Source organism: Brachyhypopomus gauderio, chromosome 1, assembly GCF_052324685.1.
Source record: "Brachyhypopomus gauderio isolate BG-103 chromosome 1, BGAUD_0.2, whole genome shotgun sequence".
NCBI lineage: Eukaryota > Metazoa > Chordata > Actinopteri > Gymnotiformes > Hypopomidae > Brachyhypopomus > Brachyhypopomus gauderio.
Window position 1 is genome coordinate 41,181,939 of NC_135211.1, and position 18,359 is coordinate 41,200,297.

Below are 18,359 nucleotides of genomic sequence, written 5' to 3' on the forward strand. Positions count from 1 at the left end.
AACACAACCCAACACAGAGGAGCACAACCTAAGACAGCGGAGCACAACCCAACACAGTAAAACACAACCTAACACAGCAGAACACACCCCAACAGAGTGGAACACAACACAGCAAAACACAACCCAACACAGCAGAACACAACCTAACACAGCGGAACACAACCCAACACAGCGGAACACAACCCAACACAGCGGAACACAACCCAACACAGCGGAACACAGCCAAACACATCCTTCCACAACCAAACACAACGGAACACTGATGAACACAGCCAAACACAACCAAACACAGCAGAACACTGATGAACACAGCCATACACAATCAAACAAACACATCCAAATGCAGTTTAAATGCAGCTCAACACAGGTTAACACAGCTGAACACAGCTCTCTCAGGAGAAGATTGGGGATGATTGAGACACAGAGAAGGGTGATACATTCTATATTTCCCTTTTTTAACTTGAACACCTCTGACAGTGTTAAGCTATCATGCTGTTGCTGTGGCAATAAGTAGGTGGAGTGAGAGGCTGTTGGGTGGTGTATACAGGACAAGAAAACAGAGCAGGAGTGTGTGTGTGTGTGTGTGTGTGTGTGTGTGTGTGTGTGTGTGTGTGTGTGTGTGTGTGTGTGTGTGTGTGTGTGTGTGTGTGTGTGTGTGTGTGTGTGTGTTACAACACCATTTTGCAGCGGTATCAGGTGCCTCATTGACTCGTTAATGAAAAGTTTATGTCCTAATTCCTTCAGATTAAGATCCAGCCAGTGTTGAGGAATAAAAAAAGAAATCGTTATTTGAATATTGAATATAAATATTTTAATATTATAATATTTTAATTATAATTAACATTTATATATATATATATATATATATATATATATATATATATATATATATATATACCTATATACTTGGTATACTATATACTTGGTAGAGGAGGACAGGGGGAGGTAGAGGTGTTTAGATTTATATACAGTAAAGGAGACAGAAGAGAAAAAGAAGAGAAGGTAAAGAAAGAGAGAGCGATGGTAAACAAGAAGGTGTCAGTCAAGGTGTGCAGAAGGCGGGGCAGAGGGTTGGGCCTGCCACTTGTCACTTCCTGTACCTCCCAGTTCACAATGTGTCGCTCAAAGCGTGTAAACAAACACCAAACAAACAACCACATAGCAATGGCAGAGGAGGATGAAAGAAGATACCTGAGGCAGAACACACACGCCAAACACACACTCCAAACACATACTCCAAACACACACACACCGAACACACAAACAGAACACACACGCCAAACACACACTCCAAACACACACACACCGAACACACAAACAGAACACACACGCCAAACACACACTCCAAACACACACTCCAAACACACACACACCGAACACACACGCCAAACACACACTACAAACACACACTACAAACACACACACAACGAACACACAAACAGAACACACACGCCAAACACACACTACAATCACACACTACAATCACACACACACACCGAACACACAAACAGAACACACACGCCAAACACACACTACAATCACACACACACCGAACACACAAACAGAACACACACACCAAAAACACACTACAATCACACACACACCGAACACACAAACAGAACACACACGCCAAACACACACTACAATCACACACGCCAAACACACAAACCAAACACACACACCGAACACACAAACAGAACACACATGCCAAACACACACACACCGAACACACAAACAGAACACACACGCCAAACACACACTACAAACACACACACACCGAACACACACGCCAAACACACACTACAAACACACACACACCGAACACACACACAGCGAACACACACAGCGAACACACACTGCGAACACACACTACAAACACACACTACAAACACACACACACCGAACACACACACACCGAACACACACACACCGAACACACACGCCGAACACACACGCCAAACACACACGCCAAACACACACGCCAAACACACACGCCAAACACACACGCCAAACACACACTACAATCACACACTACAATCACACACACACCGAACACACAAACAGAACACACACGCCAAACACACACTACAAACACACACACCTAACACACAAACAGAACACACATGCCAAACACACACTACAATCACACACACACACACCGAACACACAAACAGAACACACACGCCAAATACACACTACAATCACACACTACAATCACACACACACCGAACACACAAACATAACACACAAACAGAACACACACGCCAAACACACACGCCAAACACACACTACAATCACACACTACAATCACACACTACAATCACACTGTGGTGGAAATTTGGTGATTTCCATTTATGTCAGGCTTTCTTAGTATACATTTAACACATTAGAGATAGGTGTTAGAGATCTTTTACATATACGTGTGTTGATCATGGCACTGAAGCCATTCTCGTGAATTCAGTAGGCCTCAGATGTGTGTGTGTGTGTTCTCTGGCCTCGGCTGAGGCCTAATCTGATGTTCCTCTGGTGTTCCTAAACTGACCTCGCTGGAGACGCCTAATCTCTACTTGGAAGGGACTACAGCGACACTCAGTCTGCCATGACATCACGAGGATGCTGAGCATGGAGGGGACATGCGTCATACGCATCTGTCAAATCAGTGTTAATTATTTCATGTATTGTCCAATCACATTTGGTTGATCACCTCATGTTCACCTCGTGGACACCGTGTGTATTGATGATTAAACGTATAAAAGATGAGAGTTCGGAATGGGGAATTAGCTCTCTCTTGCAGACGCCTTGTGCGTTTGTAACAGGGATCTCTTGGAGAAGGGTCTCTGAGCTCTCTCTGTGACAGACACTTGGCGTGTTTGTAACGGAGATCTCAGGGGTTAATCCATGCTTTGTTGAAATAAATCATTGTACTTTATTATCTAACCCAACTGCTTCTGACTTTTGTTGTGCTCACCATTTAAGGGTTTCAGAATTTCTAACACAACACACACGCCAAACACACAAACCAAACACACACAGCGAACACACGAACCGAACCACTGAACTCCCGCAGCAGAGGAGTGGCAGATGAATGGGGGAGCAGATAAAGGAGGACAGGAGGAGGTAGAGGAGGTAGAGGAGGACAGGAGGAGGACAGGAGGAGGTAGAGGAGGACAGGAGGAGGTAGAGGAGGACAGGGGGAAGTAGAGGAGGTAGAGGAGGACAGGAGGAGGTAGAGGAGGTAGAGGAGGACAGGAGGACAGAAGGAGGTAAAGGAGGACAGGGGGAGGTAAAGGAGGACAGGAGGACAGGAGGAGGTAGAGGAGGACAGAAGGAGGTAGAGGAGGACAGGGGGAGGTAGAGGAGGTAGAGGAGGACAGGAGGAGGTAGAGGAGGACAGGGGAGGTAGAGGAGGTAGAGGAGGACAGGAAGAGGTAGAGGAGGTAGAGGAGGACAGGAGGTGGTAGAGGAGGTAGAGGAGGACAGAAGGAGGTAGAGGAGGACAGGGGGAGGTAGAGGAGGTAGAGGAGGACAGGAGGTGGTAAAGGAGGACAGGGGGAGGTAGAGGAGGTAGAGGAGGACAGGGGGAGGTAGAGGAGGACAGGAGGAGGTAGAGGAAGTAGAGGAGGACAGGAGGTGGTAAAGGAGGACAGGAGGAGGTAGAGGAGGTAGAGGAGGACAGGAGGAGGTAAGGAGGAGGTAAAGGAGGTAGAGGAGGACAGGGGGAGGTAAAGGAGGACAGGAGGACAGGAGGAGGTAGAGGAGGTAGAGGAGGACAGGGAGAGGTAGAGGAGGTAGAGGAGGACAAGAGGAGGTAGAGGAGGTAGAGGAGGACAGGGGGAGGTAGAGGAGGTAGAGGAGGACAGGAGGAGGTAGAGGAGGACAGGGGGAGGTAAAGGAGGTAGAGGAGGACAGGGGGTGGTAAAGGAGGACGGGAGGAGGTAGAGGAGGACAGGGGGAGGTAGAGGAGGTAGAGGAGGACAGGGGGAGGTAGAGGAGGACAGGAGGAGGTAGAGGAGGACAGGGGGAGGTAGAGGAGATAGAGGAGGACAGGAGGAGGTAGAGGAGGACAGGGGGAGGTAGAGGAGGACAGAAGGAGGTAGAGGAGGTAGAGGAGGACAGGGGGAGGTAGAGGAGTACCGAGGAGGTAGAGGAGGACAGGGGGAGGTAGATGAGGTAGAGGAGGACAGGAGGAGGTAGAGGATGACAGGAGGAGGTAGAGGAGGACAGGGGGAGGTAGAGGAGGTAGAGGAGGACAGGGGGAGGTAGAGGAGTACAGGAGGAGGTAGAGGAGGTAGAGGAGGACAGGGGGAGGTAGATGAGGTAGAGGAGGACAGGGGGAGGTAGATGAGGTAGAGGAGGACAGGAGGAGGTAGAGGAGGACAGGGGGAGGTAAAGGAGGACAGGAGGAGGTAGAGGATGACAGGGGGAGGTAGAGGAGGACAGGGGGAGGTAAAGGAGGACAGGAGGAGGTAGAGGAGGACAGGGGGAGGTAGAGGAGGACAGGGGGAGGTAGAGGAGGTAGAGGAGGACAGGGGGAGGTAGAGGAGGACAGGAGGAGGTAGAGGAGGACAGGAGGAGGTAGAGGAGGTAGAGGAGGAACAGAGTGGTGCTCTCAGGTGTCCCTCACACTCTGACATTTTAATGCAGAAAACCCCATCGCCTTGAATCTCTTTACCCTGCTTGTCTTTCATGAAGAAACGAGATAGAGTTGAGATAGACAAAGAGAGAGAGAGGGAGAGAGAGAGTGTGTGTGTGTGTGTTCAGAAAGGGGACATTCTTGAACGGCTTTGCCTGGAGGTCATGGGATAATCAGTTCAGTGGAAGGACTTTATGATCAGCTGGAGATTGACAGATGGGGGTTGGGGGGGTGTAGGCTACGGGACACACACACACACACACACACACACACACACACACACACACACACACACACAGGAGGACTGCCCCGCCACAGCCCCGCCCCTACATCAGATCAGACCACCCCAACACAAACACAGCCCCGCCCCCACCCCCCCTAACCCATGGTGCCCATCACAGGCACAGAAGCTGCGTTTACAGCCGCCTGAAACTGTTGGAGCGCTGGGGGCAGTTTGGTCAAGAGGACGTGTGTGTGTGTGTGTGTGTGTGTGTGTGTGTGTGTGTGTGTGTGTGTGTGTGTGTGTGTGTGTGTGTGTGTGTTTTGTTTGTTCACCTCAAGGTCAAAAGCCCACATGACTAAGTAGATGGTTGTCGGTTTGTTTTGTTTCTATACAATGAAATGATTGTGCCCGTCTGACTTATGATGGTCAAGCAAACATTGTTCCAAAAGAAAAGGCCGTTCTATTGTGTCAAGGGAGGAGGGTGTTGCTGAGGGCTGTGTGGCCCCGGTGTGTGTGTAATGTGTACATGCTCCACCCCTCCCTCTCCATGTGGGTGGGGGTGTGGGTGTAGTAGTAGACCCTGCTCACTGGTCCAGAAACGTGAGGGGAAATGTAGTTCTGAGACCAGCAGGTCCAGCAGTTCTGGCCACGCTGCCAGATTGTCTTTGGCAGGAGAAATCCCTCTTTTACCAGCCTTGTGCCATGTGTGAACGTGACAGACAGAGAGAGAGAGAGAGAGAGAGAGAGAGAGAGAGAGAAAATGAACGAAAGAATATTATTGTGAAAGAAATGTGATTTCTGGACTTGTGACAATATCAACTAGCAATGGTAGAAAATTAACTGAAAGGGAGAAATTTGCATATTGGCTGAGTGGCCTGTCGAACAAATGGTAAGTGAAATATCGAGTTTAGCAGGCAGCAGTCCTGGACATGCAGAAGAGAGAGAGAGAGAGAGAGAGAGAGAGAGAGAGAGAGAGAGAGATGTTTGTAAACAACTTTGTATTTATGTATTTCTTTCTCCTCTTAGCATTATGCCAATTACACTTCTATTAATGTTCATTATTTTTCAAGTGGAGTAGAGTTTTTAAATTCCTTAATATTATAAAGGTTCATTCATGTTGTTTTACTGTAATACTAATTTGATGATACTGTAAGTGAATATGGTGATGCCAGGAAAACTTATTGAACAAAAAACTGAACTGAACTGCATGTAAAGAGACACTTGGAGACAGATATCAGAGACACTTGGAGACAGATATCAGACAAGCGTGAACTTCTCTCTCAGCACAGGGGATTTGAATGTGTCACATATAAGAACCGTAAAACAGCCCAAACACCAAATCACCCATTTCGTCAGACGCAGCTGTGATACAGCTGTTCAGGGACGCAGACGTAAGACCCTCACTACCCCAAACACATCTGGACCCTGGCGTGCAGAAACACACTTTTGGAGAAAACTAACTGATTCCATAACATCAGTTTTATTTCATGTTGAATAAAACTCCCCCATCCTGCAAAATCAACAAAAACAACCCACCAGAATCTCCCTGCACTAGCGTCTGTGCTGGGGTCTGTGCTGGCGTCTGTGCTGGCGTCTGTGTCGGGGTCTGTGCTGTGGTCTGTGCTGGCGTCTGCGCTGGCGTCTGCGCTGGCGTCTGTGTCGGGGTCTGTGCTGTGGTCTGTGCTGGCGTCTGTGCTGGCGTCTGCGCTGGCGTCTGTGCTGGCGTCTGTGTCGGGGTCTGCGCTGGCGTCTGCGCTGGCGTCTGCGCTGGCATCTGCGCTGGCATCTGCGCTGGCGTCTGCGCTGGCGTCTGCGCTGGGGTCTGCGCTGGGGTCTGCGCTGGGGTCTGTGTTGGGGTCTGTGCTGTGGTCTGTGCTGGGGTCTGTGTTGGGGTCTGTGTTGGGGTCTGCGCTGTGGTCTGTGTTGGGGTCTGCGCTGTGGTCTGTGTTGGGGTCTGCGCTGTGGTCTTTGTTGGGGTCTGCGCTGGGGTCTGCGCTGGGGTCTGCGTTGGGGTCTGTGCTGTGGTCTGCGCTGGGGTCTGCGCTGTGGTCTGTGTTGGGGTCTGTGCTGTGGTCTGTGTTGGGGTCTGTGCTGGGGTCTGTGTTGGGGTCTGTGCTGTGGTCTGTGTTGGGGTCTGCGCTGTGGTCTGCGCTGGGGTCTGTGCTGTGGTCTGTGTTGGGGTCTGTGCTGGGGTCTGTGTTGGGGTCTGTGCTGTGGTCTGTGCTGGGGTCTGCGCTGGGGTCTGCGCTGGGGTCTGCGCTGGGGTCTGCGCTGGGGTCTGTGTTGGGGTCTGTGCTGGGGTCTGTGCTGGGGTCTGTGTTGGGGTCTGTGTTGGGGTCTGCGCTGTGGTCTGCGCTGGGGTCTGCGTTGGGGTCTGCGTTGGGGTCTGCGCTGGGGTCTGCGTTGGGGTCTGCGTTGGGGTCTGTGCTGGGGTCTGTGCTGGGGTCTGTGCTGGGGTCTGTGTTGGGGTCTGTGTTGGGGTCTGTGTTGGGGTCTGCGCTGGGGTCTGTGCTAACACCTCTCAGGAGTTACTCGGCAGGCTGCTAAAACTACTTTTTCCACTACAGATACCAAACAGGAAGCAGTGGGGAACAGACGAGTGATGAAGCGTAAGACCATCTGAGTGCCTCCGGTGGCACACTGACGGACGTAGAAGATTAACACTGTGTCACAGCAGTTGTAGCTCATCTCACCCCCCACTGCCCTATGGGAAGGCCGACTGGATCCGTCACCGTTTCTGGTATCTCCAGCCACAATTTCATTTCCCTTAAACTTATTTTTTTCTTGTTTATATCTCTGACAATGGCATTATGTGTCTACACATGAGGTACCTTGACTCTCATATAAAGGACACAATACATGACTGGACCTCTTTCATTTTGTACATTCTCAGAAGCCTAATAGAATTTTTTTTGAGTAACGCCATACGTGGTTCCTAGTGTCAGAGGGAAGAACCTCGGGGTGCAGGAGGAGAGCGAGAGACACGGGCGCTTCCAGCAGACATCAAAGGACACATCAAAGGAGAGAAATGGGGGAAAAAACGCTCAGACACGCAGACATCTAAAACACTGGCCACATCTGAGAGGCTCAAAAACCAGATAAGACACACACACACACACATGGACACACACACACACGAACATCTACACACACACACACACACATGGACACGCGCACACACGAACATCTACACACACACACACACACACGAACATCTACACACACACACACACACACACCCAAGCACATGCACACATACGAACACCTACACGCAGACACGAACACCTACACACACGAGCACACCTACACACACACACACACCCAAGCACATGCACACATATGAACACCTACACGCACACACGAACACCTACACACACACACACACACACACACACACACACACACACACACACACACACACACACACACACACACACACACACACACACACACACACACGTGCAGGACACGGAGGTGCCAGTGGCCATGATCATCATGACCGCGTAAAAAGCGTGAAAACAGAAACGTTTGCTTATCTGTAGAACTCCAAGGTCTGAGAAAATGTATTATTATATTTTATAATATATATGAAATATATTATTACATCTGCAAAGGAGGTCAAGTTTCCCAAAGGCAAGCAGAGGAAACGCAAAATGAATACAGGCGTGAAGATCCCATCACCCAGTCTACTGGGAATGAAGACCCCATCACCCAGTCTACTGGGAATGAAGACACCATCACCCAGTCTACTGGAAATGAAGACCCCATCACCCAGTCTACTGGGAATGAAGACCCCATCACCCAGTCTACTGGGAATGAAGACCCCATCACCCAGTCTACTGGGAATGAAGACACAATCACCCAGTCTATTGGGAATAAAGACACCATCACCCAGTCTACTGGGAATGAAGACCCCATCACCCAGTCTACTGGGAATGAAGACCCCAACACCCAGTCTACTGGGAATGAAGACCCCATCACCTAGTCTACTGGTAATTTGCAGTCACTATGTTATAATTACGTTGCCATGGTTACTGGCGGAGGAAGAGAGTCTTACTCTGAGTGTTCATGGGATTTGGAAGAGTATGTACACACGTCTGAACAAACATATCTGCTGTACTGGGCTGGATTTACACGCCTGGATTTATATCTGTAAGTGTCACACAGGACTGCAGTTAATTAACAATGAACAAGCAAAGAAAAAAAGTCTTCAGAAGTGTGTGTGTGTGTGTGCGTGTGTGTGTGTGTGTGTGTGTGTGTGCGCGCGCGTGTGCGCGCGTGTGTGCGTGTGTGAGAGAGAGAGAGAGAGAGAGAGAGAGAGAGAGAGAGAGAGAGAGAGAGAGAGAGTGTGTATACATATATGTTCACACATCCACATATCTGGGCATAATAGCATGTTCCACAGGAAGTTCAAGCAGTGCAGTATCTTCATGACCAAGCTAGAGGAACCCTGTCTGTCCTTCAGAAGAGCATCAAGATGGAGACACCAGGTGGAACTGGCTGTGAGATACTTCATCCAGTGAAGAACCACCTGCACTTCACCACAGTGAGGTGGTGGATCTCTGACACAAGATGATAACCAAACAATATCTGCAACGTTGGATTAGAACCTGAGTTCTCTACAGTTTGGGATCACGTAGAGGTTAACGACCCCAGCTCAACCATCTACAGCGCTGGACCACCAGAAGCTGAATGTGGAGTCCACAACGCCAGCTGGTCCAGGGACTCCAGGGAGCTGAAGCTCTCTGATATTACAAACACCAAACAGCCTGAGGAGAACTGTACACTCCCCCAAACCATCTCAGCCCGCCAAATTACAACCGGCACAACAACAAAACCACAACGTGTTGGAGACACTCTACAGAAGCACAACACACGCTCCATTAACCCAGATTACACACTGGTGACTCTTCTGAACCCAATCAAAGACAAAACCACGAAGGGAACTGGTGACGGTGGCCCGGCTCAGTCAACACAGCCCGGCCACCGAACCTGGACAGCGTGGACAAACACACTGTCCAGAGAGGACCGGCCTGGAGACAGACCTGGAGACAGAGCTCGTCCTCAACGAGTGTCCCAAATATGAATCAATAAAAAAGCCGCTCAGTAAGATCGTTCACAGAATGGGAGTGTCTAGACTGCAGGAACCCAGAGACACTGCTGCGTGTAGAGAAGAGTGAGACGTTTCTACAAGCAGCACAATCCAGGGGAACTTCCTGACAGCCCCAGAGACAAGCAGCCATGTTGGGATGATTAGTGACTAATTATTATTTCTTTTGCAGATGTTATTTTGTATTTTTTTCCCCATTTCTCCCGAGTGAGAGAGGGTGAGTAAAAGACGGAGAGGAGGAGGGTGAGTAAACACAGGGGGAGAGAGAGAGAGAGAGAGAGAGAGAGAGAGAGAGAGAGAGAGAGAGAGAGAGAGAGATGTTTATAAAAGAGAGCAAAATAGGAACAGGAGGGGGTATAAATCTCGGTGTCTTGTCTCATATCTGCATTTCTGTTATCCTCAGTATTCTGACAACCTCCAGCAGAGAGACAGACAGGCAGACAGAGACAGAGAGACAGACAGGCAGACAGAGACAGAGAGACAGACAGACAGGTCAGGGTGCACTTCTGTTTGCTTCATTCGATTGGTAATGGAAGTGATCAGTGCACAGAGACCGTACTCACCGCTCCCTCCACAACCTCCTCCACCCTCCCTCTATCTCCTCCACCCTCCACAACCTCCTCCACCCTTCACCATCCCTCCACCCTCCACGACCTCCTCCACCCTCCCTCTACCTCCTCCACCCTCCACAACCTCCTCCACCCTCCACGACCTCCTCCACCCTCCCTCTACCTCCTCCACCCTCCACAACCTCCTCCACCCTCCACGACATCCTCCACCCTCCCTCTACCTCCTCCACCCTCCACGACCTCCTCCACCCTTCACCATCCCTCCACCCTCCACAACCTCCTCCACCCTCCCTCTACCTCCTCCACCCTCCACAACCTCCTCCACCCTCCCTCTACCACCTCCTCCACCCTCCACGACCTCCTCCACCCTCCCTCTACCTCCTCCACCCTCCACAACCTCCTCCACCCTCCACGACCTCCTCCACCCTCCACGACATCCTCCACCCTCCCTCTACCTCCTCCACCCTCCACAACCTCCTCCACCCTCCACGACATCCTCCACCCTCCCTCTACCTCCTCCACCCTCCCTCTACCTCCTCCACCCTCCACAACCTCCTCCACCCTCCCTCTACCACCTCCTCCACCCTCCACGACCTCCTCCACCCTCCCTCTACCTCCTCCACCCTCCACAACCTCCTCCACCCTCCACGACCTCCTCCACCCTCCACGACATCCTCCACCCTCCCTCTACCTCCTCCACCCTCCACAACCTCCTCCACCCTCCACGACCTCCTCCACCCTCCCTCTACCTCCTCCACCCTCCACAACCTCCTCCACCCTCCACGACATCCTCCACCCTCCCTCTACCTCCTCCACCCTCCACAACCTCCTCCACCCTCCCTCTACCACCTCCTCCACCCTCCACAACCTCCTCCTCTACCTCCACCTCCCTTCCTCCACCGTCTCTCCTCCACCCTCCACTACTTCCTCCACCCTCCCCCTTTCACATTCACCCCTCCATTCCTTCTCATCCCTTTCTCCCTTCATCTCTCTCACTCCTCCTCATACTCTCACTTATAGTCTCTCGTCCTAATCAGTATGTTCAAACCCTGTTTGGCCCCTCCCCCCAAGAAGAGGTGACCAGCGTCATGTGACCACAGCTTCACCCTCACTATTCTTCCAGCTGTCATTCATCCGGCTCGTTTGAGTCCCACAAACACCGAACAAATAACAAAGCTTTATTGGATCAGCTTCAGTGCCCAGATGTGCTGCGATGTGCCAAACCCACGCCCAGTCTTTCCCGCGTGGTGAGGACCACGTCCTGCCTGCCAGACCCACCACGCGTCCTGCTGCCTGGCCTCCACCGCGTGAGTCAAACTGCCGTAGGTATGAGGTCAGCTCCAAAACGAGGAGCGTCTATCTCTATCTCCGCGGGCTTCATCTCACGCAGGAAGGCAAACCACCAAGCCCGTTACCATGGCCACACTTTCCCCGGGAACAATGCTAGCAATTAGCAAAGCTTTTTAGGGAGATTACAATCGTAATGTAGTCAGCGTGGAGGATGGCCCACGGACTCTCTGCGTACGCCGAGCCACGAACGGCACCGGGTTCGTCTGCAGCCTCAGACAGGCGGGCGGGAAAACTGCCGGGGAAGCGTCGTTAGCACACGCGAGTCGGACCGGGTCGGCGCGCGCCCTGCCGGCTAGCGTGACAGCTCCGCTAGCCACGGGAAGCTCGGGCCGGTAATTGGGAGTTGGGCGGAGGGGAGGGGGAGGGGGCGCGGGGTGCACAACACTCCCAGCACCAGAGCGTTAACCTTCTTCCGGAACTTTCCATCCCGCCGTTTTTTCCGCTCACGTGAGCGACCCGATAAAGGCGGAACGGCACTGACACGCGAGCGAGATCTTTAGTCTCACCCGGTTCGGCCCGACGAGCGTGTATTAATCATCAGACGGCAGGGCGCTTCTGATCCGAGGGTGGATGTAATCGCCATGCCCTTTCTCGCTGGCGAAGTTAATGAAGCGTAAAATGGGTGGAGGTGGGCGGGGGTGTGTTTGGGTGGGGTTGGCACTCTCACTCAGGGAGGGGGAGAAATCCTGGCACGGATCCTGCGTGTCAAGTGCCAAGAGCAGGCTCGCCCTCTCAACAGGTCTGGGACCTGCTCCGTCCCTTCCAGATCCTATCACAGCTTCTTAAGGCTTATTACATGGGACTGACCTGAGGTCAGTGTAAGAACTGCAAGTTTTTTATTCATACCCCCCTCTTCCCCATCAAACTAGAGTGTGTACGAGAAAGCACATTGCAAGGCCTGGTGTGTGTGTGTGTGTGTGTGTGTGTGTGTGTGTGTGTGTGTGTAGGAGAGAGCTATCGCTATGCGCAAGCTTCAGGCCACAGAAAGACCTGAGATACCTTTAGCCCAAAACTCAGCGCGCACACACACACACACACACACACACACACACACACACACACACACACACACACACACACACAGCCCCATTGGTACCATATTGTGAGGTTCTGAGGGCCCGTGGTTAGCCCCGTACCAACCTCTCTGTTTGAACCTTAGAAGAAGAAGGCGGATTCGTTACATTCAAAACACTTGACATGTGCCTGGAACCCACAGATATGATGATGATGATGATGATGGCGATTCGCTCTGTGAGCACAGATACAACATTACCTGAAACTAAACTGCACCATCTACACACCTGGATCTGTCCAATCAGGAGAACAGCGACAGTTCATTCCCATAGCAACCAGCAGGTGCGCAGCAGTCCTGCAGTCCCGCAAGCTCCGCCCACATGACGTAGCCATAGTGCCTCCTTCTGGAAGACCTTCAACCATGGTGCCGTTTAGGTCCGACCCGTAACTGAACCAAACTCACAGAACACACTAATCTAATTACACTGCTTAAGGGAGTGTTCTCCAAGATAAAGAATTCATCTACTTTACTGTTTCGCACAAGTAGTGATTTAACTCGGCATCTCGACTCTATGTCCAGAGCAGATTTTGTTTCATCACTGGTAGTTAACTGGTAATGCATAGCACAAGCAGGCCCATTTAAATCAGAACCCTGGAGGTGCAGGAAGCTCAGACATCACCGATAGGCTTTGGAATCATCTCTAGACGTAGATCACAACCATAAGGGTTTACAATCAGCAGTATGAATTTCTTCAACCCTCAGAGACGCGTAGCTGGTACCAGGAGAACAGATTCACACCACACATGTGTCAGGAAAGAGTTTCAAAGTTTAATAAGGAAGGTAGATAATTAAATACAGAAGAAATAAGATATGTCTTAAGACAACTGGCTAAGAATCATTAAACTGACAGACAGACTGGATGTGGGTGTAGAAGATAAACAGGATTTAAGGGGGGAAAGAGGAGTTCTAACTGAGGGGCAGACAGACAACAGAGTGAACAAAATGTTCGTGTTCAGATTGAGGGTCAAAGACGGTAAATCATAAAATCCTTTACAATGTTTATATGGAATCTGGTGATGTATTCATGCTTGTGTACACAGAAATCACAGGAGCTTGGTGACACTGGACAGGAACAGTGTTCTGAAATTCTTACTGTAAGCTTTTAGATCATTTTAATAAGTTAATCAGCAATCTGTAACAGAATACATTTATTAAAGTAGCCTTCCCAACCCTGACAACCAAGTAGCCCACATTAACCATCAGATTATTCAGCGTTAATTACAAAATCTATAACAGGTTCTGATTTCAAGTTCTCTCTATGTCTATGCTAATTACCCCATAAAACTGACATGATGTTATCAAATATCCACCTTCGTGTCTTCTGTTTGGGTTTAGCGGTTATATTGCTATTCAGCTGACTGCATGGATCTAGCAAACAGCTGACAGTGTCCATGGCTAGCGAGCTGTAATTCAGTGGCAAGGAAAAGTCGATTAAGTCCTCCACTTCTAAGCAGGATGAGTAGACGTGCATGTTTGTCCAGCGCACTGTTTGTGAAGAGCAGTCGTAAATATTTCCTCGGTGTCGACGGGGTCCGCTGGAGCTGCAGGAAGAGGAGCTGGCGTCCAGAACCTCCTGGTTCTGTTTTTCTTTTTCTTTTCCTTCGCACTGTCAGACATAGCGCTGTTCATTGATCATGAGTGCCAGCTGGTGGAGACTGAAGCCAGAAAAAGCACTGAACATCTTTCTGGAGAACGCAGGAGAAGAGATCTGGACGTGTTTCTGGAGAACGCAGGAGAAGAGATCTGGACGTGTTTCTGGAGAACGCAGGAGAAGAGAGCTGGACGTGTTTCTGGAGAACGCAGGAGAAGAGAGCTGGACGTGTTTCTGGAGAACGCAGGAGAAGAGAGCTGGACGTGTTTCTGGAGAACGCAGGAGAAGAGAGCTGGACGTGTTTCTGGAGAACGCAGGAGAAGAGAGCTGGACGTGTTTCTGGAGAACGCAGGAGAAGAGAGCTGGACGTGTTTCTGGAGAACGCAGGAGAAGAGAGCTGGACGTGTTTCTGGAGAACGCAGGAGAAGAGAGCTGGACGTGTTTCTGGAGAATGCAGGAGAAGAGAACTGGACGTGTTTCTGGAGAACTCAGAAGAAGAGAACTGGACGTGTTTCTGGAGAACGCAGGAGAAGAGCACCAGGCATTTTTTTCTTGACTGCTCTGGAAAAGGTGTGCTGGACATGTTTTTAGAGCACTCTGGGAAAAAGAACTGAACATCCTTCTGAAGCACTCTGGACCAGAGCAGTGAACACCCCTCTCATGCTCTCTGGAGACAGACATCGCTCACGTTTGGACAAGTAATGGGTCACATTGGACAGAACTGAAAACTGGTTACACTACCTACTTGACATTCTTTAGATTAAAAGCTACTTTACTTTTAAAATACTCGTACTCTAAATTAAAGTCCAGGCATTCCTTGTCCAACATCCAAACAACTGCACCACACCAAACCTCAATTCTTGCTATCACTACTAACCGATACAGGAACATCAGAGAAACGTTGCCTCTTCATCGGACCTCAGACGAACCTCACAGGGGCGTCCAGTCCGAACACTACTGCGATTAAGAAGACGGAAGCGCTACGTAGCGATTCATTATGCCATCAAAGGTCGGTCAGAGCACCGGGAGATAGATAGATAGATAGATAGATAGATAGATAGATAGATAGATAGATAGATAGATAGATAGATAGATAGATAGATAGATAGATAGATAGATAGATAGATAGATAGATAGATAGATAGATAGATAGATAGATAGATAGAGAGAGAGAGAGAGAGAGAGAGAGAGAGAGAGAGAGCGGGCGAAGGCGGCAGGATGACTGCGGGTAAACGGAGCCCAGGTCAACCACAGCTGGGTTGTTCCGTGACTCTGCGCGTGCAGGCGGAGCTGTCCACTGCCGCAGGTGCTGAACTACAGACTCGGATCCGAACTCAGAATTCCGTTAGATCAACACACGCACCGACACATGACGAGTTGAGTGAGAACTACGGCAAGACGGAGAGGTGCTTCCAAATGCTCCCACGATAAATAACTTCAAAACAAAACGCAACTTTACATTTGCCCAAATACCGAACACGTAACGGGAGAAGGCGACACAGCGACGGTGGGACGAACGCGGTTAAAATAGCCTCCTTCATGCTGCTGTGTGTATACTGTTCTCGCTCCCACCAAACGCGCATTTTAGACAAGCTAACCGTTAACTGGGGCTTTCGCCGCTTCTCGACTAACTGCAGGTCGGGGCGACCGTCACACACCGTCGCGCGCACCTAAAGAGCAGCCCCGGTCCCGTAGCTGGCGCAACTTACACGGGTTTATTGAAATGCACCCCACGCGCACAAAACCCGACACTTCACCGCAGCACTGGTAACAAGCCGCGAGCCTCAAACAGAGAATCCATCTGTGCAAGCCTGCACAACCCCGACACCCCCCCCCCCCCCCCACACACACACACACACACACACACACACACACACACACACACACACATCGACCTACCTTCAGCGCCTCGATATCCAGCGACGCCGACCGCTCCATCCAGATATGATAAAGTCGTCGCAAAGTTGTATAATCTAGACTTGTAGTTCCGCGGTGAGGTCCAGCCCGGTGCTCGGAGCCGCCGCGCCACGTCCCCTCGGGCTCATCCCCGCGTGCTCGGGGAGACGGTCAGACAGCGAGTCCCGCGCGACAGTCCAAACAAGAATGAAACGTGTTTAATGAGCCACGTCCGCTCGTCTGAGCCTCTCGCGCTCCCCTGCGAGGGTAAACTAATTCCCCCAGCGCGCGCCCATGGTGCCCTCTACACGGAGCGAGAGACGGGCCGAACCGCGGCGCCCCGGCGAGTCCGGTCCACACGCATCCTCATGCGGCAGTTTTAAAGGAATTCGGTTCGATGGAGACGAGGAGAGGAGCGCCAGGTGAAATCCGGCTCGGCTCGGTCTCTCAGGACGGAGTAAGCCCCGCCGAACACACTCCCACCTCCCCCCCTCAACCGCACGCGCTCCGCTGACACACACACACACACAGCGCCCGTCGAGTCACGGTGCGGTGCCTCTTTGAAGTGATCTCCGTCTGAATTCGGTCTCTCTGTTTGGGAGCGCGAGGGTCTGAGAGGGAGGGAGGGAGGGAGAGAGGGAGGAGAAGGGGGGAGCGCCTCCTCCTCCGCGCGGATGAGTGTTAAGTGAGTTGAGCGGGTGGGTTCCTGCCGCGCGGCGCCTCTCCTCCGGTGTAGTTGGTCACCAGGTGACTACACGGTCCCCACCACACGCGTCCTACACCGGAACCTCCAGCGCGAGCTGCTCCGCCTGCGGTTCTAACGGGCTCGTGAAGCCACGGAGAGAGATGCACGCGCTCCGTTATCTTAGCGCGCGGATCTGCAGTGCTATTTAAGTTTTAATTCGCCTGAGTGTGTATGTTGCATTTCAAGCGCTTTCTGCTCCCCCATACAAACACACACACACACACACACACACACACACTCTCTCTCTCTCTCTCTCTCTCTCTCTCTCTCTCCTTTTACTCACGCGCACGCACGCGCGCGCGCTCAAATAAACCGATCGCAAACTGAATTAGCTATTTGCTGAATTATTAATCTCAGTCCATGTTACGTGTAAAAATGATTGCGACATTCAAGATTAATTTCTCGCGGGCCGGAGCTGCGAGGCAAAAGGGAGAATCTCGGTGGGCACGAGCAGGAAACACGGCGGAGTTGAGGCAGACATCACGGCTCTAATGTACACGGATCCTCTTTTACCGTTCGCTTCTTTTTTGCGTTTAGTCACTTCGTAATTAATCATTTCTTGGCACGCGCTTTTATGCGCGCACCTGACCTCGAGTGAGCAAAACGTGCCAGCGCCGATGACGTCAACTCCCAGACGCGCGCAGTAACGGAACTCGGAGAGGCCGCGCGACGCGTCCTACCGGTGCGTCCTAGAAGTGTCCGGTCCCCGTTCCGTTCCCTTGTGTGTTTATATATGAGAGAGAGAGAGAGAGAGAGAGAGAGAGAGAGAGAGAGAGAGAGAGAGAGAGAGAGAGAGAGAGATAAAGATAGAGAGAGACAGAGAGAGAGAGAGAGAGAGAGAGATAGAGAGAGGTAGGGAGAGAGAGAGAGAGAGAGAGAGAGAGAGAGAGAGAGAGAGATAGAGAGAGGTAGGGAGAGAGAGAGAAACAAGAGTGCAAGTTTTGGTGTAATGTCCTAAATAAATGTAATGTTCGCATCCTCCTACATCTTGGAGTAGGTTTGGCCTTGGACGTGACCTCCTGAGAACCACGTCCGGTAGTCACGTGACCTGCACGGCGGAGCTGGTGTTTGTGTTGGGAACACAGAGAGACCAGAAGACTGACAGGGGGGGGGAGAGAGAGAGAGAGAGAGAGAGAGAGAGAGCGCTGCAGTAAGCTAACCCTCACG

General features: G+C 51.1%; 1 protein-coding gene across 1 annotated transcript in view; it reads right to left on the reverse strand.

Moving 5' to 3' along the window:
- sgcz (sarcoglycan zeta) overlaps nt 1–17,301 on the reverse strand; it is a 208,523-nt gene extending 191,222 nt beyond the window's left edge. Inside the window, 1 exon segment of the mRNA XM_077013582.1 lies at nt 16,451–17,301. Within this exon segment, the coding sequence (XP_076869697.1) occupies nt 16,451–16,489 (39 nt within the window). The 5' untranslated portion in view covers nt 16,490–17,301.
- Nucleotides 17,302–18,359: the final 1,058 nt, after the last annotated feature.